Below are 23668 nucleotides of genomic sequence, written 5' to 3'. Positions count from 1 at the left end.
GCGGCCGACTAATCTCCCTCTCGTATATAATCTGGGGTTCATTACCCCGTTGTTATATACTTATCCCTCAAAACGAACCCTCTGAAACCCTCGAGTGAAAGGATAAATTAAAATTTAATTCCAGATTCTTCATTATCTCTCCTATCTATCTTCAAACCCCAAATCAAATCATCAAACCCATCTCAAATTTGCTTTTCTACTGGGCGATTTTCAGCTACGTACGGGAGAAATGCGCGTCTTTTTCTCCCTGATTTTCCCATGAAGAGGTATGTTTTTCAATTTCGATCCTCTAGGTTTTCTCTCTGCATATCTTTTCTAGGGTTTTGTTTCTATCTGCGTTCTCTCCATGACATCTGTAATGAACGAGTGTGAAGTAGATAGGGTTTCTTCGGAGGTCAGTGCTGGAGAAATTAGGGTTTTGAAAAACGACGCTTTAGGGTTGAATTCGATTGGAAGTGATGATTTTTTTAGGTTTGAGAGCTCTGCAAAGGAGTCTATGGAGGTTGATTCAAGAGAAATTGAGAGGAAAATGGAAGGTAGGGTTTCTTCGGAGGTTGGTGCTGGAGAAATTAGGGATTCGAAAACTGATGCTTTAGGCTTGCATTCGACTGGAATTAATGATGTTTTCAGCATTGGGAGCTCTGCAACTGAGAAATGCAAGGTTTCTTTGGAGCTTGATTCAAGAGAAATTGAGAGAAAATTGGAGTCTAGGGTTTCAGAAATTAGTTCTGGGGAGCAGCCTCTCGATGACAGGACTGGTGAATTCGCTGATGGAAATGCTGGAATGGAGTATTCGATGCTGAAGATGGAGGAGACTAGGGTTTCTTTTGGAGAAATGAAGAGTCCTGGAGAAACTAGGGTTTCGGAAGGCACGCTTGCAGAGCCGTTAATTGCTGGGGGAAATGGGGATTCTGCTGCTGGACAAGCTGGAGCCGAGTGGTTGACGAAGATGGGGTTGGAGGAAGGTAGGGTTTCTTCGGAGGTTGGTGCTGGAGAGATTAAGGAATTGAATACTGAGGCTTTGGGCTCACATTCGATTGGAAGTCACGATGTTTTTAGAGTTGGGAGCTCTGCAAAGAAGCGTGTGGCGACACCCGGGACTGAACAACCCAAAGATTCTTTGGAGCTTGATTCCAGAGAAATTAAGAGAAAAATGGGAGTTACGGTTTCGGAAATTAATTCTGTGGAGCAGCCTCTTGATGGCAGGAATAGCGACTTCGCTGTTAGAAATGCTGGAATGGAGTATTCGACGCGGAAGCCGGAGGAGACTAGGATGTCTTTTGGAGAAATGAAGAGTAATGCAGAAGTTGCAGAGGAACTGAGCGTTTGTGGTTTGAGTTCTTCACATTCGATGCTTGATGAAGGTACTGTGGCATTAGATACAGCAAATCACTTGAATTATGGGTTTGAACCGGGCGACATGGTTTGGGGAAAGGTGAAATCTCACCCATGGTGGCCTGGACACATATTTAATGAAGCCTTTGCGACTACTTCCGTGCGGCATACAAAGCGAGAGGGTCATGTCTTGGTTGCTTTTTTTGGTGATAGCAGTTACGGGTGGTTCGATCCTGCAGAGCTTATCCCTTTTGAGCCTCATTACGCGGAAAAATCACGGCAGACAAACTCCCGGAATTTTGTGAAGGCAGTGGAAGAGGCTGTTGATGAGTTGAGAAGGAGACGTGCTATGGGCTTTGCTTGTTTTTGTCGAAATATTGACAATTTTCGGCCCATTTCTATTCAGGGGTTCTTCGCAGTTGACGTGGATGGCTATGAACCTGGAGGACTTTATTCTGTGAAGCAAATTAAGAAGGCTAGAGATAGTTTTCAACCTGTTGAGATGCTTTCTTTTGTACGGCAGTTGGCTTTGATACCTCGAAATGGCGAGAATAGAAGTATCGATCGGACTAAGAATCTAGCTACAATCTTTTCTTATCGGAAAGCCGTATTCGAGGAGTTTGATGAGACATACGCGCAGGCATTCGGGGTGCAGCCAGTACGGCCTACTCGTAACTCATCTGGGGCATTAGAACAGCCCAACAAAGCTCCAACTAGAGGTATTGATCATTGTGTGCCTTATCCTTTCAAATTTTTCTTGAACAAACTATATGTATGCCTTATTCTCAGATGTGATGCTGCTTTAGATCCTTATTTTTTCTTGTGAGTAGAGTGAGTGATAAGATGAAGATGGTGGGGGTCTTTGTCAAAAAACTTGCACCTTTGCCATTTTAAATTGTTACTGTTAAAAGTATCAGCTTATCTAATGTAGGTCTCTGAAACAATTTTAGTTCGGGTGATTCTTGGATCATGTATTCGTTAGCTCGATTGCGCTTCTTACCATTTTGTACACTCCATGATCATTCATATGTTTACTGGCATGCTAGATGATAGAAAATATTCTAAAATTGAGTGGAAGCCATTATTTTCTAGTTCATTCCTATATCAAAATGCCAAAGTCCAAAATTTCATTGAAGTCTGAAGTACATATTTTATATTTTTGGGCATAGTTTTAATTTACTTTTATATTTTATATTATATTTTTATATTTTTTATTGTACATTTTCTAATAATTTTGGGATTTTTTTCTATTTTCAACCACTAGCTTAAGGCTTTTATCTTCTCTAATTATAACATTTTTATATTTTGAAACATTTTTAGAATTTATATTCAGATTTTAAAATTGTTTTTGTATTATTTTCATTGCTTTGCATTTGTAATTTTGTAATTTTTTCCATTACATATTGTTTTTTTTTGTATTTTTTATTTAAATTTTTAGAAGGTTCTTTATAAGTCAATTAGCTTTATAGTTTTTCATTTTTACTTGTTTTATCTTTCTTTACTTGCGCAAACATGAATCAATTTGAAGTATGCTAGTGTGGTATTTAAGTCCTTTTAAACAAGCTATTAGAATGATTTATATTGATTACTGTGGTCCATTTTTATTACGTTTCTTTTGAAGTAGTGTTGTTTCTATGCAACATTTCTCGACATCAACGTATTCAGACAACACCAAAGGAAAAATAGACATACTGCAACAGGAACGGATATGCAAAAAGCCACTATTACGATTGATGGTAAAATGTAACTTTGAACCCCACAGGGGATCATATATGTAAAATCAAGACCACTGATAATGTAGAGCATCATTAAATGACCCAAATGATCTTGACCACATCCCCAAAAGGCATCATGTGTGTAACCTAAAGATGACAAAAATCAATGTTTTAGATTATCTTGACAGGACCCTAAACGAGACTTGATTGATCAAGGGCCTAGGATCATTTGATTATGATCTTCTCAGCTGCATTTTACTGGACTAATGGTTGCCGTTGATCCTGCATGCAAGGCACAACTGGGGCCCGATAAGTGAGCGTAATAGCTCCTTTTTAGCATTTTCCTTGTGTTAAATGCTTGGTAGCTCAACCAATGCCTAGTGACTGGACTTAGCTTCAATCATCTTTAGGCTTGCTTGTTTAGCCACTTTAGTGCCATGTCTCCCATGACCCAAGTCCTAATAGATTAAGGTTGTTAGCTGATAAACTTGTTTCCTAACCTCACCACACTGTTTAGTATTGTTTCACTTTCATCTATTACTATGTCTTCCATATAATGCATATTTATACATATAGATAAATTGATAGATACGTAGATGGAACCTTTCAAAAAAAAGAGAGAAAAAGAAAGATACATAGATGGATGCATAAAGAAATATCTATGTAGAGAGAGATGGGGCAACTTCTGACTCTGACCTCGCTTAAAGAAGGTGAGAGTTGGAGTGAGGGATAATACATTCAAATCTTGTTGGGAACTTATGTGAGTGTAGTGGGAATTAACAAAGGAGAGAAGGGACGGAGTTAGCTTTTCACCATATGAGGGTTGATGGAATTACTCAAACATCAAATGATAAATATCAATTATAAAAAATCTACTACGTCTTCGATGTGTTTAATTCATTCGAACATCTCATCATTCTCTATCTTCTTTCTTCTCATGTGCGGTTTTTTGAAGGTTTCTTCTAATACAAAAGCGAAATATGGTTTTTCGAAAGAATTTTCGAAAGAAAGTCCTATTTTCTTTCATACAAAACTTAATTAGGATAAATTAAATGAAACATACAATTGGCGATCGGATCTTAAGATTCAATAGTATTAAGATTCAATCACGGGATTCAAATCGAAATCCATAAGATTTGATTGAATCATAAATCGTAAGATTTTCAAAACAATTGATGGGACTATGCATTAGTGGATGATTCCATGGTGCTCTGGAGGTGATTTCAATACCTTCGATTCTTTAGTGGGAAGAGAGGGATAAATGGGATCATAGTGGCCAGTGTGGGGAGATCTTTGGATTTTATAAGTGAGTGTGAAGAGAGGAATAAATGGGATCATAGTGGCTAGTGTGGGAAGATCTTTTGATTTTATTAGTGGGAACAAAGTAACAATCTAGTTGGTCTTAAGCTAGAGACGCTACAATTCGCTTGGACAAATAATCAAGTTGTTTTAGTTTTGTGTAGACTTGAAAGGTTCCTACTCTTGAAAGATTCAGGTAGATCATTTAAATTTTTTTTGCAATGGTCTTTACTGAGGTTTTATTGGTATGTGTTTTCAAGATCAGTATTGTAGAAATGATGTTCCTTCAAAAGATTGATTATCTATGCCTTTAATTATGTGCCCATGCATTGTTGATGTCAATTAACGCAATTGCATTTGGGATGTCTCCCCCGTTACGACGAATTGACGATGCAAATGGTTTACTAATTACTGCTTCCATGATATCTCAACTCACAATTTTTTGGGAGTATGCACACATGAACCCACCAACCCTGACGAAGTCACCTTATTTTGCCTTTGACTTCTTGAATCATGTATATGGAATAGATTATCATTTATACATTAATTTATAGTGTATATGCATATGAAGATGATTAAGGGAATGGCGCATGACCATGGGAGAAATAGTATACAAAATTCAGTTTGTTTATTAAAAATTCTGAAGAACACTATACAAAAGTACATTTAAACCGTGAGAGTACACTTTGTAGACATGTATGAATATACAGAAAAACATTTAACCTGTGAGAGAGCATTGTGTGTACAAATATACATGTATGCACTGGGTGAAATCTTTTTTTTTTTTTTTTTTTTGTACTTAGCACTGTGTATACAATATACTTGCATACCATTCAAAAATAAATAAAAATACAATATACATGCATGCACTGAGATCTCTTTTTGTCTAGCACTGTGTATACAGTATGCATATATGCACTGAGAAATAGTTTCATGCATTTAGAGAAGATGGCATCAGAAGATGCAATTCTTAACCTTTTTAAACCTCGAGCACATATTGCTTGATCGAAGCTCAATAGAATAGAGGAAGAATCTGTCAAGACTCATCTAACTGAAAAGATGAACTAGATGACTTTCCATGTAAACATATATTGAGTGCTCCTTTTCAGTTATTTGATTATCTCTTTAGAATAGTGACACCCAATACGAAGTTGAAGCGACTGGATCAAACAAATGCCTAGCTGAAGCGATTGGATCAAACAAGCATCTGATCGAAAAAGTATTTCCTTTATCCGATGATTAATGGAAAATATGTAATGGATCAATTCAACGAGATTCAAATGTTAATATTTGATATACTTGCTGACGATGTCAATGTAGAAGAAGAAATTCAAATATCAGCCATCATGGGAAAAAATATCAAGAAACACGTCTACATGACATAAATGAATATTCTCTTCAAGATTTATTTGTTTTTCTTAAAATCGAAGAAAATACTGTCTAGAAAGAAGAACCAAGTTCTCCTAACGGAGTGTGGGGTGACTTGGCTAGTAGATGGAGTTCCTACTACTGCAATGTTAGAAGTATGGTTGGCCCCTACCAACGGGGTGAGAGGTAGATTATGTCTGCATTAGGTTGGGCCCAAGGAGGTTATTACCTCTCTTCATAAAGATGTCTCCATCGATGATCTGATTTGTATTTGGACGCTAAAATCGGGAAGCCCCTTCACAAAGCTTTCACTGTGGAATAATAGATGCAGAGTTGTTTGCAGGGATTTGTCGTGGGAGGTAAGGGCTCCCTCTGTGTGGATGGCAGAACGCTTCATGGTGATCGGTAGCACACTTGGGAAGGTCGTTTCCCTTGACCGTTCTTGCAGGCTTGTGTTCAAATTAGGAGTGCAACTTTGGTCGGGTTCAACATGATTTTTCAGTGGGTCGGATTGCATTTTCATCGGGTCGGGTCGGGTCGGGTTAGGGTTGAGGCATCGGCAACCTGACCCAAGAAAAAAACCCTACTTTTTGCTTGCTTTTTTTACGTTTTTTAAAGCTAACCCGCTAATTCTGTGAAAAAATGAAATCTCCCTTGCCTTTTCACGTTTTTTAGTGTAAGGCGCTAAAGTTAAATCTCCTGATTCTTATTTCAATCCTTCTTAAATCTGAAAATACCTAACGCATCCCTTTCCTAAATGTAAAATTCCTAATTCCTATATAAACCTAAAAACCCTAAAACCCTTTCATTTCTCCTCTTTGGCTTTGCCCTATACAGAACTTCTTATGGCCTTTGTCGTTAGGGTAGTCCCGCGAGGAGAACGACGAGACAACATGAAGACATGCAGATCAACAAACTTTTGCAGGATTAACAATCTTTCAAGAAGAAACACTTTTGGGATCTTTGATCTACATTAAGAACCGAGTCTTTGAAGCATTATATTTGAGAGAATGATCTGTGATACACTTGCAGGAAGACATACGATCATGATTTTTAGAAGGAAAAGCTGGTGTTATTGAGGTAATCTTGTAATCTTGTATCACTATTCCCTTCTCATTTATTTCCTTTTAGGTTTTCAGAATCCGGTTCTGTCAAATCTTTTCCGGTTTATTTAAGCTTCTGGGTTATATAGGTAGTAGGATTGTTATAGGACTCCAGTTCATGAATGCAACAATTTTGATCTCCCTTGGAATCTAGATTGAAACCTTTCATTTTTTATAGATCAAAACCAATAATCGGGCTCGGGTTGGGGCTTGGGTCGGGTCGAGTTGACACACCTTGAGTTGGGACTCGGGTTGGGCCGGGTTCGGGTTGAAGTGAAGCGACTTCCAGTTGGGACCCAACCCGACCCGACTTGCTGCACCCCAAGTTCAAATATGACGTGGGGAGAATGTGTATTAGGAGTAGAAAAGTTTTGGCCAAGGACCGTCAACAGTACTTTAGCTCATGATAGGTTAGGCTTGATAAGACCTTATCTTGGTTTGCCTTGTATTCCAAGATAGGTTGTTCTAGATAACTTCGTTTTATATGATTTTTATCCATGAGCGACACTATTTTCAATAAATAGGAATAAAGTGCAAATTGACCTTTGGTAGGAATTACTCTAATCTTGTTTTTTTGAAGATGAAGTGCTTTTTTGGGATATATCTTATCATTGATAGTTGTGCGACAAGCAATGGATAACTCTTATCCTAGAACGTATTTTATCCAAGACAATCTATACTACAACCAAAGAACATATCTTATGATATGTTAAAAAAGGAAGAAATTTCTTCTTGCTAACCGATGTTGTAGAAAAGAAGAGTCACAGATCTTATCTTCCATTGTAAGGTGGCACACTCCGTTTGGTCTACTGTTTTCATGTGCTTTGTATTGCTTGAGCGTACTTATCTAGTGTTGCATGATTATGTGGAAAAGATCAGATCCTTTTGAAAATGAGTCAGTACATTGCTTTTTTGTGGTGTATGGACTCAAAAAAAAAAAAAGGTCTTTGATGATCAATCTTTCTCTATTGGGAGGCTTTTCGTGCACATTAAGGTTTCTTTAGCGCAATGGGCTTGGTGTATGAAAGGGTTTGGGGGCATATTGGAGGGGCATAAGAGTTGGAAGATCGTTGGTTGTTGTATGGTTATCTGCAAAGAAAAGGAAGCCAAGTGGATTCCTCCGCTGTCTGACAATATGTTGAATTTCAATAATACCTTTGTTGGCAAATCAGAGCTTGCTTTGTATTGCATGAGCGTACATATCTAGTTTTGAATGATTATGTGGAAAAGATTAGATCCTTTTGAAAATGATTATTGCATTGCTTTTTTGTGGTGTATGGACTCAAAGACTTAAAAAGATCTTTGATGATCAATCTTTCTCTATTGGGAGGCTTATCGTGCACGTTAAGGTTTCTTTAGCGCAATGGGCTCGGCGTATGAAAGGGTTTGGGGGCATATTGGAGGGGCACAAGAATTGGAAGATTGTTGGTCGTTTTAGGGTTATCTGCAAAGAAAAGGAAGCTAAGTGGATTCCTCCACTGTCTAACAATATGTTGAATTTCAATAATACCTTTGTTGGCAAATCAGAGCTGACTGAGATTTGTGGTATAATACAAAACTTCGTGGGTGATGTGGTTAGAGCCTCTCTAGTCTTATCAGCGTCAAAGAGGAGTGTTTCTGGGACTGTTTGTTGATTCATTCATGTTCCTTGTTGTTTTCTGTTTGTTTCTATTTTCAATGTGTGGCCATCTCGCTTTGTTTTATTTTTTTGGTTTTAATTTATTGCTCAAGGATATAAATATAAAATTGAGGGGACTGAGTTCATGTGCTTGTCCATTTGCAGTGGGACTAACATTCCAATTGTGTTATTATTTTTACTTGCTCTTTCTGATTAAGTTTATTTATTAATTATTGAAATGATACTTTTTGGTAAATGCAAAGTAAGCTGTTTAATAGTTGGGACATTCCATAAATGCAAACCTTTTAAAAATTATCCATGATCACCAAAAATTCATATCGCAACATATGGTACTCCTGTACTTATTTTAATGGGAGTGGTATTCCCACCCCTAAAATTCGCACTAAGGCCAAGTTGTTCACGTCTTTGGTAAACTAGGTGGGTGTATAGAAGTAGAACTATAACCATTTCTTTTAGGAAAAGGAGAAAAAGGGTGTAAGTTCTACATCTAAATTCCAACAATCTGCTCCCTCCCTCCCCCTCTTCCTATCATTTTTTGGGGTTTTTTTTTTTCTCATTAGTTTCTCATTTCAAATAGAGCCGTTATCAACCTTGTTTCAATCTTGATTGAATGGAGTATAATGCACATAAATATATATCTACATATATTTTGTTATTTATCCTCAGAAAGATTAAAATACAAGGAAAGATCTCGAGTAAAAAATGAGATTTGAAATGTGTTTAAGCCTAGTTCAATCAGGCTCCATTTTGTTCCACATTACACTTGCCATTTATATCTTGATCAGAGGATTTCATGCTAGACATTGACATCCAAGACAACCCAATTATTCTATTTTGTCAGCAAATAAGAAAGAAGCTGATTAAACATGTATATGTGTAAAAATTTAGGTTGGAGTCTGGTTGCTGCCTGTGTTTTTGATAGCCTGTCCCAAGCCAGGATAAAGGAGCAGTGTTGGCATCAGGTTGGCAGCCGGCCGTAAATTTTGCCACTCTTCTATGAAATGAATCCTATAGAAAATTCTAAAGGATTCACTCGCCAACCCCAACCAGTTTGGGACAAAGGCTTAGTTGAGTTGAGTTGAGTTGAGTTGAGTTGATGTGTAGAAATTTAGAGAGAAGATAAGACTAGAAATAAGACTTTGTAACTGCCGCGAAATATGAGATTGAAGAAAGCAACTATAGAGATCTTATCACAACCTCAGAATATAAAGAAAGAAAACGACAGTATTCACAATTATGAAAATGCCTAAATAGATAACAAAATATATGTATGTGAATTGCTCAGAATGCTAGAATAAAAAATAGAAGAACGAAAGAAAAGAATGAAAGGAAAAAAATTAGGGTTTAGATCTAAGAAAAAAAGATCAACTCAGATTGGGTTTAAGAAAAAAAATGTGAATTGTAGAGCTCTACCTTGTTAATGATCCAACACAGAAAGCAAGAAAGAAGAGAACGAGAAGATATAGAGAATAAGAAATAGTTTCAAGGTATCCACCTTGGGATCTGGGAATTAGGGGTGCAACTCGGGTTGGGTTGGGTCGGGTTGAGGCCAACCCGAACCCGACCTGACCTGAGTTCAACTCGACCCAACCAGAATATTTAAGCTTACCAAAAACAAAAAAATGATAAAAAATGTCGGGTTTCACTTGGATCGGGTTGCCCAAGCCCTCAACCTGAACCGAACCCGAACTCAACACGGATTGGGAACTCAACCCAAACCCGACATGACTTTTTTTTTTTCCAGGTTGAACCCGACCCGAGTTGCACCTCTACTAGGAATTCACCTAGAGAATGTTCAAACAAATCAAAAGAATCCACTCGACTTTAGGAATCTACATAAAGGGTTTGAACCTTTCCAATAGAATCCACTATTGAAAGCTATGAATGCACAGTTGCACACAACAAGTCTGTGTTTATTTTATTAAATTTTCGTTTTTTCTCGTTTTACAATCCCTCCCTTTAAATAAAAGAAAGCTAACAAGACTTCCACTCTGACTTTAGCACCGACTCTTATTGGAACTTTATGGAAGCTAATGGACTTTTTTTTTTTTTTGGAATGGTATGACTCATACCAAGTTGATGGAGTAAAAAGAGGTCGGGGAGACCAAAAACAACTTGGGTAAAAACAGTGAGGAAAGACTTGAGGGCTAGGAGCATAACTGAGAACATGACCTTGGATAGGAGAGAATGGAAGAAAATGATCCATGTAGACGAACCCAACTAGTGTCAGGATTAGACTTGGTCAATTTGATCTGGGTAATCCTTTCACCTTCTTCATGAAAATTTTCTAAAGGATTCATTAGCCGACCCCAACTAGTTTGGGACAAAGGCTTAGTTGAGTTGAGTTGAGTTGAGTATGGCAGCTAATGGACTTTTACTATAACTGGGAAATAAAATCTTACAGGAATTGAATAACATCAAATCAAACAAATAATTCAAAGCAAACTAATAATCAAAGTCCTACTAATCATGGTCGACTCCTAGAATTCCTATAAAAACAAATAAGACATGGATAGCTCATTCATTGCTGAATGTAAATAAGTGGACCCATCAATGGATGTGGGCCCTTTTTTTCTCCTTTTTGGTTGGTAACGAGGGATGGTCCCCAACTCCCCATCACTTTGTGGAGGAGAGTAATTTCTGGAAAGTATGTAGGTGGGTGGGAACATATAGACGTAGGTAGTGGTGTTGGGTTTGGGGCATGGCGCTCAGTCTGTCAAATTAGGAGTGATCTATCTAGCGGGGTTATGTTTAGGGTGGGGATGGCAGCATCAATATCAGTGTACCCAGGAATTGGTATTTTTATGAACGTTATTGGTTACTGGTCTCAATTTTTATTTCATAAAGAAATAGTCCGCCTATATAAAGTCCGAAGAATGGGAGGGCATTTGGTTGCTTATTGAGTACTGCCGGGGCATGCCCCGTGTCTTATACGGACCCCTGTGCACCATGCTGCTTGGCATGCAAAGGCATTATGTTCTGTCATACCTTTCACAGGAATGCTTTGTTTTATGCCTATGTGGTGTTGGGTTGCTGGCATCTTGTGCTTTGTGCCAAAAGTCATGAGCACTAATCACCCACAAAAGTCACGAGCACTAACCAGCCACACCCCCTTTTCCCAGTCTAATTTTAGCTGCGTATCACAGGAATGCTTTGTTTTAACCAGCCACACACCTATCTGCACTAACCAGCCACACCCCCTTTTCCCAGTCAAATTTTAGCTGCCTAACACAGGAATGCTTTGTTTTAACCAGCCACACACCTATCACGTGCACTAACCAGTCTAATTTTATGGAAAAATGTTTCTGCGCTCAAGCGCAGATTGCTTATCTGCGCTACCCTTCAAAAAATCATGTGGGCCCACATTTTTTTTTATGATCCAAAGCATTCATTTGATAGGCCCTTACATAGATAGGGTGTGCACAAAAAATCAGCTGCATAGGATCATCCTAACCCTTCCATTTGTGGAGGTTAAAATGGAGTGGGCCACATGATTTTTAACAGGGCAGCGCAGATAAGCTATCTCCACTTGAGCGCAAAAACAGTTTTCCCAATATATTTCTCTTTGATATTTATATGAATACGAACCCTTGTACAAACAAAGAAATGATCTTTGAAAGTTTACAACGCATTGAAACGATGCATTTCAGATGATCCAAATGACACAACATAGGAAAGGTCTCTGTTATTTGTGGTATGCCCTTGGGCTATTTTGTTCTTTATGTATACTAAAGGGGCAGTTCGGTAAATTGAATCTGCTTATTTTCTTTTAAGGAATCTGATATCTGCATCTCCTTGTTCTGATGGATGTGTATAAGTGTGTGCAAATATTAGGAATTTTCATGCTTTCCTCATAATACATATGATACTGTTTTTTTCAGCCCCTTTGAGTGGTCCTATGGTGATAGCCGAAGCCCTGGGTGAGAGGAAGAACACCACAAAGCTCGTAAAAGCTAAGGATCAATCTAAGAAAGACAAGTATCTTCTCAAGCGGAGGGACGAACCAAATGAACAGAGAGTTGTTCCGAAGCCAGATTTTCATTCTGTTAGCCAAGTTCATGTAAATTATGCGCCCCTGTCCACTTTCAACCTTGCTGGTGTCAATTTTCCTGTCCAAGTTGGTGGTTATGTATTGCAGAAGAGACCTCCAGCTGTTACGGAGAAGCACTCACTTCCTGCAAAAGAAGAACAAACCCGGACCATCAGCCCAGAAGTTAGTGCATCTATTCTAAAAGGAACTGGTGAAAAAGTGGAGTCTGTTAACAATAAACTGGTGGCTAATACTTCCACTTTGGCTAAGGCACCAGAGAATGCCAGTGGGCTTGGTTTTCCATCTGTGATTGTTGGTTCACAGACAAGTCAGCCACTATTTTATAGTGGTGTTCCTGTAATATCAAAAGTCTCTGAAGACCGGAAGGTGAAGCCGGATTTGGTCCATCAGGAGAAGGCGATTCTCAAGGATGTGACTGGACAAATTAAGGTGGATCAAAATGTTGGATCCATAGGCACAAGCACGGCTATTTTGAACATTGCAGGACAATCAGAACCGTCTGACAATGTGGGTGGTTATGACAGAACACTCCAGCGGCAGGAGGGCAAAACTGTAATTGATTGGAAAGATGGGGGGGATAAGGTGAAGGTTACCAGCATCTCAAACAGCGTGGAGCCCAAGTTGAGTGTTCCAGTGCCGGTTGAAGCTCGCATTGACCAGGATAAAGTGATGGAAGGTGGTGCTAGCAGAACCGCTTTGGAATCAGTTGGTATAGCTCCGCCACCTGTCCATGTCCACCTACCTGTTAAGGTTGGAACAATGAGCACAGATGGGGTGCATATGAAAACAAATGCCCTTAAACGTCCGCGGGAGGATTTGATTTCCGAGAAATCTTTCATGGGGGAGAAAAAGAAAAAGAAAAAGAAAAAGAAGAGTGATTCAGGCCTGGAAACAAACCTTGAACATGCTCAGAAGCATCTGAAAATCGCGACAGGCAGCAATTCATCAAGAACATCAGTGGGGAAATCTGTTGGGATCACTACGATTAGCTTGGAGCATCCACAAATAGTGTCCCAGAGCAAAGAGGATAGTGTGGGTACTAGTTTGAGCTCCTCTGATTCTGCTGTTCCACTGCCGGAATGGGATACTGGAAGTGTCAAGCTTGAACTTACGCAGCTATTGAATGACCTGTTAGGCCTAGCTCTAGACCCTTTCTACGCTATTGAATGCAATAGCCTAGCAATAGTTCGTCAGGGTTTCCTCAATTTTCGATCACTAGTTTATCAGAAAAGCTTGGTTTCACAATCACCTAGTGAAGCAGATACACCCGCAGGTAAATATGTCACTAGTAAATCATTACAGGAGTCCGGTATTGGGAATGATGGTATAACTTCTAGTGGAGAAGCGAAAGAGAAACCTTCTGCTTCAAAGTCATTGAAACATTCGTCAAGACCGGACGATCCCACCAAAATGGGCAGGAAACGAGCTCCCTCCGATCGACAGGAAGAGATGTCGGCAAAGAGGTTCAAGAAACTTAACCAAGTAAAGGCGTTGGCTTCAGAGAAGAAGGCTGGTGGGCAGAAGACATTGGATGGGCAGAGGGGAGAACGAAAAGAGACAAGTAGGACCACTCCTAGTAAGCCACTCAAGCCGGACTTCGTCAAGAAACCTGATCCACCTCCCAGGGCAGCACAACCCACTTCACTGGTAATGAAATTCCCACCTCATTCAAACCTTCCAAGAGCTAATCAACTTAAGGCGATGTTGTGCCGATTTGGGCCTCTTGATGTCTCTGGCACCCGTGTCAATTATAAGTTATTCACGTGCCGGGTGGTGTTCAGGCACAAGTCAGATGCTCAGGTTGCCTACGACTATGTTCAAAACAACAACTTTTTTGGCCATTTGAAGGTGAATTACCATCTACGAGATCTCGAAGTCCCTGCTTCGCCGGAGTTACCTTCAAACATCAAGAGAAGGGCTGAAGAAAGCTCTGGAGATGGCCCTCAGTTCAGACCAGGTGCCGGTGATTTTTCCGGCGAGCGGCCCACCATCCATCAACAACGACAAACAGGTGTCCAGCTGAAGTCTATTCTGAAGAAGCCGTCAGTTGACGAGGGAGGGTTGTCTGTTGTGAAAGAGAGCCCACGTGTAAAATTCTTATTGGGTGGTGAAGAAAGTAATAAGGGAGAGGCATTGATGGGTGGTAATAACAATGGGAGTAGTAGTAATGCAGATGGAGTATCTTCTTCTCTTACATTGGGTTTTAATAGTAAGAACATGATGAAAACAACAATGGTACTTCCTCCTCCTCTTCTTCCTCTTCCTTTTCCTCCTCGCATTCCACTTGATGTGCATGAGAATCGTGGAATCAGTCAATTTAGCAATGTACAAAGCAATCCACATTTTAGTGAAGTAGAGAGAAGGAACAACAACAACATCAACAGTGTTGACATATCCCATCAGATGCTGAGCCTTTTGATGAGGTGCAACGATATAGTAACCGATGTCAAGTCCAATTTAGGCTATGTACCTTACCATCCTCTTTAAGGACTCACTTTTTCTGGCAGGCCGGAATCCGGCAATGTCGCCGGACGGGTGGGCAATTGACTATGAATTCCGGACATCCCCTTAATATGGGGTCACAACAGTACCTATACCGCGATGGCACGCGGAGTGCATGCGAGAGAGAGAGAGAGAGAGAGTGGTTGCAACACAGATTTAATGTCATGGATTGATGAGAAACATGTATGATTAAAGAAGAAAAATATGTAAGGATATTGATCTTACCTTTTCTTTACTCTATTCTTTACCCTTTCTCTTCTTTTTTTAATGGGTTTTCTTTTGGGGTTTCCTAATGGCAACCTCCTTGCAAAGAGATTTTTATTTCTTTGTTTCTAGTGGGAAAAAACATGGGCCTACATTCGGATTCTTGTCATTCTATTTGCTTTTTTGGTCAGCTGTTTCTGACCGTCCATTGGGGAGGCAATTGATCGGAGGGTCAAGATGGTCCAATTTTCATGGTTTTTGAATCATGGCTCATCTACCGGATAAAATAGCCCTCACCATGATGTACGGACGGGATAATGCAACATTGAATCATCACCGTACACGTGTTGTGTGAATAAGTGATTCCATTGGGGCTGTTCACCCTGGGGATAACGAATTCATGCTTGATTTAATCCCTGGATAGACTTTCTATCTTATGTTCACACGAACCACATCGACCTTTATTCGAGAAATAAAATATTAGCCAAATAAAATTTGTGAACAGGGGACAAAATAATTTCAAGATAAATTTATCCAAGCAGGATAGTCCTAGGACTGCTTATCCTAGGATTTTTACCTCCAAGGGGCTTACTTTATCCTAAGACTTGCAATTCTCTATTCAATTTGACTTCTGTTCTTGGATAAATTATTTACCAAAACAAAAATTGGTGAACATTCATAATAAGGGATTTGCTGGGGGCCATTGTAGAAGGAATTTCGCGGGTCAGCTGTTGCATGAGAGAGCTGCCAATGTCGCTGACTTTTCAACAGATTTTGTTTTATTCATTTAATTTATCTGATGTGGCTGCCCTCTCACGCAAAAGCCCGTCTGCAAAATGCATTCTGTGATGGTCCTAAGCAAATCCCTCCTTATAATTTCAAGGTAAACTAATTCAAGCTGGATAGCCAATCCTCAAAACCCCTTATCCAAGGATTCCTATTACTATGGCAAGCAATGAACACACCTATTGGGGCGAATGACACCGTACTCCCTTGTTTTGATAATGGTAGTCCTTGCTTCCATAAGCAGTTTCATGAGAAAAGTGTAAAATGGAGAAAGGAGTGTCGTTAAAAATTAAGGAGCCTCATGGAATAACATTCTCACCCTTTTAAATGCCCTCCAATCCTTGATGCGAGTTTTTATATGGTGTACGGCCTTACGGGTACCTACCACCCTTGATATTTGATCCAACAACAGCTTCTCAAAGAGTGAGCTGCTGTTGGATCAAAATATCAAGGGTGGTTGTCTCCACCCTACAAAGGCTATTGTTCTAAGGCCTTCTCAACTCAACTCAACAAAGCCTTTGTCCCAAACTAGCTGGGGTAGGCTTAATGAATCCTGTAGAAAATTTTTATGAAGAAGGTGAAGGAATCTATCCGGCTGTAATACTTGCTCTAGTTGGGTTCTTCTACGTGGATCATTTTCTTCCATTCTATCCTATCCAAGGTCATGTTCTCTGTTATGTTCCTAACTATCAAGTCTTTCCTCACTGCTTCTACCCAAGTTGCCTTATACCATATAATTTCTCACTTAATGCTGCCATACCATACTTAGCAGTATAGTGGTGTATCTGTCATTTCTTAAAATGATGAGGTGTTTCTTCTCATAAAAATGGCTATTAATGTCTAGCACAACACTTGCCGCCTAACACGGCCTATGTACGTGCATTTTACCATCAAATGTTTGATCATTTTATTCTGTGCTTGTATGGTCCCACATAGGCATGGCCACGGCCCACGTCATGACCTAGATGCAAGGGTTGGGCGTATGGATTGTGCTTATTTTTGTAAACATTTATTCAAAACTTGTAAAAAGCATTGAAGGGAATTAATGAAGAAAAATGTTTCAAAACTTGTGTTGTGCACAAATGAGGATTCATCCTTCCCTCGAAGTGGATTAAGAGGCCGATCTTCCCTCTAAGAAGATCAAATCCGCCCGTGCCTAGATCACAATTTTTTTGGATCTTCGTTGTAACGGATCCTAAATTTGAGAATTTTGTAGATCCTATCTCACTAATGTTTGAATCCAAGTCCATTCAAATTTGGATATAAAGGACCAACCTCACTTTTGTCAAATTTGGAGCGATTTCCCTTGGCAGTTAATCTGATGGGTTTGTACGGTGGAGATCAGATCTCAAGATGAGGGAATTGCTTTTGCCAGAGATGAAGAAAAATGTAAAATAAAATTCCGGACATACATAGACCTTACGTGGGGCCCGCAAAATCCGACGGTGGCCCACCATAGGCATCACCGTACACGTATGCGGCTGCGAGTATTTCATTTCGACGTTATCTTATGTGCGGAAAAGAAAGAGAATAAAAGGGATTTTTTTTCGCTTATTTGTAAAGCGAGCACCGTATAAAAACTCGGAAGGAAGAATCTTGGAGCCTTAACCATGGTTCATTGTGTTTTTAAATCTTTGGAATCAATTCTGCCTTAACCATGGTTAATGCCTAACCATGATTAGCCAAATCTGCCTTTTGGAGTTGAGTAGTTGACGGCATGGTTTAAAATTTCGGTTTTGGTAACTATTTCGGACCCCACCGAAAACCGAAATTTCAGCGAAGTCCGAAATTTGGTTCGAAATTCCGGACTGAAATTCTGAATTCGAAAATTCCAAATTTCGGCTGAAATTTTGTAACACTTTTTAAAAAAATAAACAATGGCATTTAAAAGAAATTTCGGACCGAAATTACCTAAATTTCGGACCGAAATCCGAAATTTAAAACCATGGTTTCTTAGCAATTAAATTTTAATCATGGTGTTTTTTTGTTAATTTTCCATTTTTGACTCTATTTCATTTGTTAGAGGTTTTATTCAAGTAGGAACTGCACTCTCAGAGGGGCCCACAAAATCCGAGGGTGGCCCACGATATGCATCGCAGTACACGTATGCTGCTGCGATAAAAAGACTAGTATTTCGACGAAATCTTGCGAGTGCGGAAAAAAAAAAAGATTAAAAGAGGCTTTTTAGCCTTTTTATTCTCTTTATTTGTAATAAAGCGAGGAATAAATAAAGGCAGAATCTTGGAGCCTTAACCATGGTTAATATTTTTTTTTCTTTCTTTATTTGTAAAGCGGGTAATAAAATAATGGCAGAATCTTGGAGCGTTAACCATGGTTATGACTTATGACTAACTATAAAGGCCAGTTACGGCGTTGACGGAAGTAAGAGAAACGAACAACCGCCAGGTTTTGTACACGTGTCTTAGAAAGAGCATTAACTTTGAATTTAATTACGAAACTACCCCTTAATTGTCACACAGATATATTGGATTAAATTATATAGTCCCTCGACCATAGTTTTTCACCGAGAAAATGACATAAATTTAAGTAACTACTAAAATCATCTCCCATTTGCATAAAGTACCCTAAAATGTTTTTTTTTTTTTCTCTCTTTTTATTAAGGGTATTGATATTCTCACTACCACTACCATCTTTTGATAATGGGCCGAACTCACCTTGCCTTTTACTTTTCAATTAGCTGTTGAGATCTTTTTCGGAATTGGAATAACCTTTTTTTTTTGATAGGTAAGCTGGGACCGAACCTGTGACCTCAAGGTTGAGATACAAAGCCTCATCCATTGATAGGCCCAACCCCAATTGGAATTGCGTTTGAGAGCTGATTTAATAACAAAAGACATGGAGAGCTCGCCCCACTATCAAAACATGGTTGTTCAAATATCATTACCTTTATTAAGCATCAAATATTACTTTTAGTGAGAAAACATTCGGATATGACACCTCGATGGTGTGACCCATCCATGAGTGAAGGCTTGATTTTTGTAAATATCCAAAATTCAAAAGATTTCGTGGTAACTAAGCTTTAATGATGGTGAATTTTGGTAATTTTACATATTTTATTCTATTACAGGGAGGATTTTTCCTTACTTCTTTAGAGCCCAGACACATGCTTATAGAATGGGAAGTGATGTATCCACCCCTTTTGATCACTAGGAACACCCCCTGTCAGTGTCTGTGGCAATCAAGGGCATTGAATTTTTCTAACATAAGTACAACAACCCCTCTTTAGTCATTGATACACTGACAGGGGTGTTCTTGGTGATCAAAAGGGGCGGATATATCACTTCCCTATAGAATTTGTGGCACACAGACACGGCACTATAGCATAGAGGGGTCCACTTTTATTGACCGAGAGTTCGAGACTAACCTTGTTCGTTTGAGATTATGATAACCGATGGTGAGCCCCCAAACCAATTATTGGACTCAAAATTAATGTAATTTTCATCTAATAATCGAACATGGCATCTTGTATAAAGGATTAAATAACACCAACTCTTAGTTTGGAGTAATCGATTCTTTCACATGGTATCAAAGTTATTGCCACAACAGAGATCTTGAATTCTAAACCCAACAACTCCTTGACGTTAAAAATCTGAGGGGTCACACATGAAGAGGAGTGTTGAGATTAAATAACACCAACTCTAACAGCTTAAGCTTTTAGAGTAACGGGTTGTTTTACACATCTAACATGCCCTAAATTGGATTTCACAAAATCAAGTTGATTGGACAATTCTGATACCCAATGGGAATCATTGGATAAGTTGTTCTTGACTTTTTGAGATTGACTTTGACAAGTAGAAAGTGGTTGAGCACTCGATCACCATAGTGTGTCCATTGTTAGAATGACCCCAATTCCAATTAGAACTTTCCACGTGAATGATGATTTTGACCAGAAGCCGCCCACCCTCCATTCCTTCTCCTCCTCACAAAATATCTCGATGGTATGACCATGGTTTAAAATTTCGACCGAAATCCGAAATTTCGGATACCGGTCGAGACCGAAACCGAAAAATTCCGAAATTCAATTTTTCGCATTTACCAAATTTCGGATTTGGTAATTTCAGTCCGAAATTTCGGTAATTTCGGTCCAAAATTTCGGTAATTTACCGAAATTTCAGCTTAATGACATTATTTATTAAAAAAAAAAAGTGTTACAAAATTTCAAAATTTGGGTCCGGAATTTGGAACCAAATTACCAAATTTCGGCTCCCATAAAACTTATAATCATGCCATTATGCCCAGATACGTTTGGATCTTTAGGCACAAATTGGCAATAGTTAATTGAGCCCACTTGCCTTCCAAAACCTTTACAAAAGTCGGGATTAATATTTTTTTAATGAAAGGTTGCTAAAATGCAAGGCGATACACGCTTAATAACTCTAAACATGAAAATCAGTGTTTTAGGAAGTCTAAAACATGAAAAATACATCTTTAGAAGCCCTAAAGTTGGAAAACATCTAACACACACACCCGATAATGTGTGCTTTTGGCAGTTGAATGTAGACTATTCCCTGTCCTTCACATTCATTGAACAAAAATGCATAGAATTGAATGTTAGAATGTCCGATTGGCATGTCCTGATTAGAGATCTAACATACGAATTATTAGATGAACGGTTCAGATCAACTAAAAGCGTTATTTTATCCTAAAAATTGTTGTAATCATTAAATAAAAGCTTAAACCTGTTGCCAAGATCCATTCAATGTGGACCATCCATTCACAACGATCCAAATTGTACTGGTAGGTGGGTCCTATGGTTTGGTGATCAAACATCCCACCTTTAATTTTCCACCTTCGTGCATTATTATCTAGTTATCTTTATACGTGAAAGCGACAAGTGGGGAAAGAGGGTGAAAATATCATGTAGAAAGGCAGCGGTATCTAGGAAAATGCGCCCCCTGTAACGTGATTTGACGTCAAAAAGCGTTAAAGTCACCCACCAGTGGGCGCATTATCCTACGAGGGGGCCAAAAAATAGAACATTTTTGTCAATTTTATTGATATTCGTGGGATTGATATTTCCACCCCTTTCTTTCCAGCTTAGATTTGGAAAAGCTGGAAAAGAGATGAAAGTATCAAATTTGCAAATCCATGTATTAAGAAATTTTGAAACTAATTCCAAAATTAAATCACAAACTCAGCTCCGATATCAATCGATTCTGAATTTCTGATAGCTGAGACCCTAAAAATTAAAGCATGCTATCAAGAAAATATCTAAAAAAAAGATCTCAAGAAACAAGATCAAAAGACTGTACAATCAGAGAGATTAAACCCAGTATGTCAAATTACATCCATCTTAAAATCATAACCATCATCCGACCAACAAAATCCAACTCTCATCACCCACCAACCTTCACATAAGAAAAAAAAAAAAAAACCCCAAAAGAAAAAGAAAGAACCCAGAAGAAAAGATCAGAAATCAAAGCCACCACCATCATCAAACCCACCATCATAACCATCATTCGAATCAGAAATCATATCTCCAATCAAAAGCCCACCAAGAGCTCCTCCCAACAACCCCGCACCCATTCCCATCCCAAATTTATTCTTCTTCCGCTGATTCTGCTGCGCCTGCACCACCGGCGGGTACCCATAATTCCCCGGCGGCGGCGGCGGCGGGTATCCATACCCATATCCCGGCGGAGGCGGCGCACCATACCCATATCCCGCCTGTGCCTGATACGGCTGTGCTGGAGGGTACCCTGCCGGAGGGTAGCCCCCTGCCGGAGGGTAAGCCCCTGCCGGAGGGTAAGCGGCAGCCGGAGGAGGGTATGGGGCACTGGGTCCTGCGACCGGATAGGCGGTGACCGGCTCGGCCGATTTAAGGGATGGAGCAGTGACCGGATCACCGAATATGAAGGAGAAATTCAACACACCTTTACGTTTTCCAGACGGTTTTCCGACCTGGTAACTGACAAATTGAGCCGATTTAGCCTTGCCGGAGGAGGTGTCGAGAAGCTCTTTGACGGGGACGGAGACCTCGCCGATGTCACGATCGCCTAGGGCTCGTTCGCACCTGAGGAGGAAATTGAGAAGGAGACGGTTTTGGTTAACGGCCGTTAAGTCTACGGAGAATTTCATGGGGAAATTCCAGGTTGGGTTTTTTCCCCCTTGTTTATCAACGGGAGTCCGTTGCTTTGAACGGGGGTCGCCTCCGATTGAGACTACCGTGTATACGTCCATCTTGCTGAAGAGATTAACGTCGTTCAGATCTTTGGCGGAGATTATTGTAAGATCTAACGGCAGGTATTCCATCGTAGAAGGAGATTGAGAAAATCGAGAGAGAGAGGGGCGGAGGAGAGAGATGAGAAAGAGAACGCTAGGGATGGGGGCTTTATTTATAGTGGTTTGAGATAAGAACAAGGGAGGAGGAGGTAGGAAGTTTCTATTCTGGGTGTTTTTTGAGAAACTCCTTGGTAACGGCACCCAACGCGTTATCTATTTGGAGAAGAATCATAATCTACATATAAGAAAAGTCGTCGGTATTCCTTGAATTTACTAGAATGCCCCTAGGGTCGGTTTTGTTATCTTCTCCTCGAAGTTTGTTTTTACTCTGTAGAAGACGCGTTCGTTTCACGCAGGTTCCTAACAGCACCTAATTTTAGTGACCGTTTTAAGTGATGATAAGGAAACCCATGATACTGACTTACTGAGGAGAATGGTCAAAATTATGGGGGAAGGCCATTGATTCTTCAGAGATGGGATCCAAATACCACCATGGAAAAGAAAAAAAATTCACGGAGATTCCGGTTTGGATCAAGCTTCATGGGCTCCATCTAAAGTTTTGGAACCATCATTTTCTAGGCAGAATTGCTAGCTTGATTGGCAAGCCCCTCTACATTGACACTCAAACAACTGAGTCATCTAGGCTGAATTATGCAAGGCTATTGAGCTAGTAAGTGCTGAACAATCCCTCCCAGATTCTAAAGGTTCGTACCTACTCAGGTGAGATTATTCAGCAAATTAATTATGATTGGAAACCGAGTTCCTGTTCATTTTGCAAGGACTTTAGTCACAGTACCAAAGCTTGCCAAGCTCACTCAAATCATGTTCAAGCTCAACCAAAGAAAGAATGGAGACCCGTCAGCATAATCCATTCTGAAATTGTCACTGAGATTTTGAGTTCAGTCATCCATCAATATGAAGTTCCAAATCAGAACTTGGAAAGGAATTCCCCTCTTCGGACCAGCTTTAGTCCCCCCGTGCCTCATCATAGGAATGCTATTTAATTTGGAAATAAATTCTCAGTCCTTGAAGGCCTTGGTTCTATTACTCCAACGGAAACTTCAAATTCAGTAGCTCCTTCATCTTCGGACTCTCACTTCACAGATGGTTCATGGCAAACAGTTCAGAAAAAGAAGGATAGGAAAGGGAAATCCCCAGTTCCGTTCATCCGACCATCTCCTACATGTGTGCTTCCCTCCATTTCAAGATCCCCTCTAAAATTAGGATAATTTTTGGCCTTTGGGGGTTTGCCTTTTGGCTTTCATGCTGTATCTCTATTTTTATGAATATATCCGGTAGGGGTATGCCTAACCCCAGCTTGCCTGAAAAAAAAAAAAAAAAAAAAAAAAAACCGCTCACATGATATATTCCCCTTTTAGTGTAAAAGAGTAGTCCTAAATTACTATAAGGGGCTGCCCTCTTT

General features: G+C 39.6%; 2 protein-coding genes across 2 annotated transcripts; one reads left to right on the top strand and one right to left on the bottom strand.

Annotated features, from left to right (window-relative positions):
- Window positions 1–54: 54 nt before the first annotated feature.
- On the top strand, window positions 55–15311 carry LOC143852532 (PWWP domain-containing protein 1-like). Its single transcript, XM_077361944.1, has 2 exons — window positions 55–2054; window positions 12341–15311. Exons 1-2 carry the CDS (start codon window positions 347–349, stop codon window positions 14995–14997), a joined length of 4365 nt encoding a protein of 1454 aa, XP_077218059.1. The 5' UTR covers window positions 55–346; the 3' UTR covers window positions 14998–15311.
- A 5937-nt stretch (window positions 15312–21248) lies between these two features.
- Window positions 21249–22455, bottom strand: LOC143853262 (protein SRC2-like). Its single transcript, XM_077362987.1, has one exon. The coding sequence runs from the start codon at window positions 22273–22275 to the stop codon at window positions 21433–21435; it is 843 nt and encodes a 280-aa protein (XP_077219102.1). The 5' UTR covers window positions 22276–22455; the 3' UTR covers window positions 21249–21432.
- Window positions 22456–23668: the final 1213 nt, after the last annotated feature.

This window comes from Tasmannia lanceolata, unplaced genomic scaffold (genome assembly GCF_043159265.1).
Source record: "Tasmannia lanceolata isolate RefF3 unplaced genomic scaffold, GAP_Taslan_0.1 ptg000019l, whole genome shotgun sequence".
NCBI classification, from domain to species: domain Eukaryota; kingdom Viridiplantae; phylum Streptophyta; class Magnoliopsida; order Canellales; family Winteraceae; genus Tasmannia; species Tasmannia lanceolata.
This window is presented reverse-complemented; position numbering and strand designations above follow the sequence as displayed.

Excerpts from the sequence above, each read along its gene's own strand:
- LOC143852532 (XM_077361944.1), top strand. The coding sequence starts at position 347 with ATGACATCTGTAATGAACGAGTGTGAAGTAGATAGGGTTTCTTCGGAG. Across the intron at positions 2,055-12,340 it reads CAACAAAGCTCCAACTAGAG|CCCCTTTGAGTGGTCCTATG; the intron begins GTATTGATCATT and ends TGTTTTTTTCAG.
- LOC143853262 (XM_077362987.1), bottom strand. The coding sequence starts at position 22,275 with ATGGAATACCTGCCGTTAGATCTTACAATAATCTCCGCCAAAGATCTG.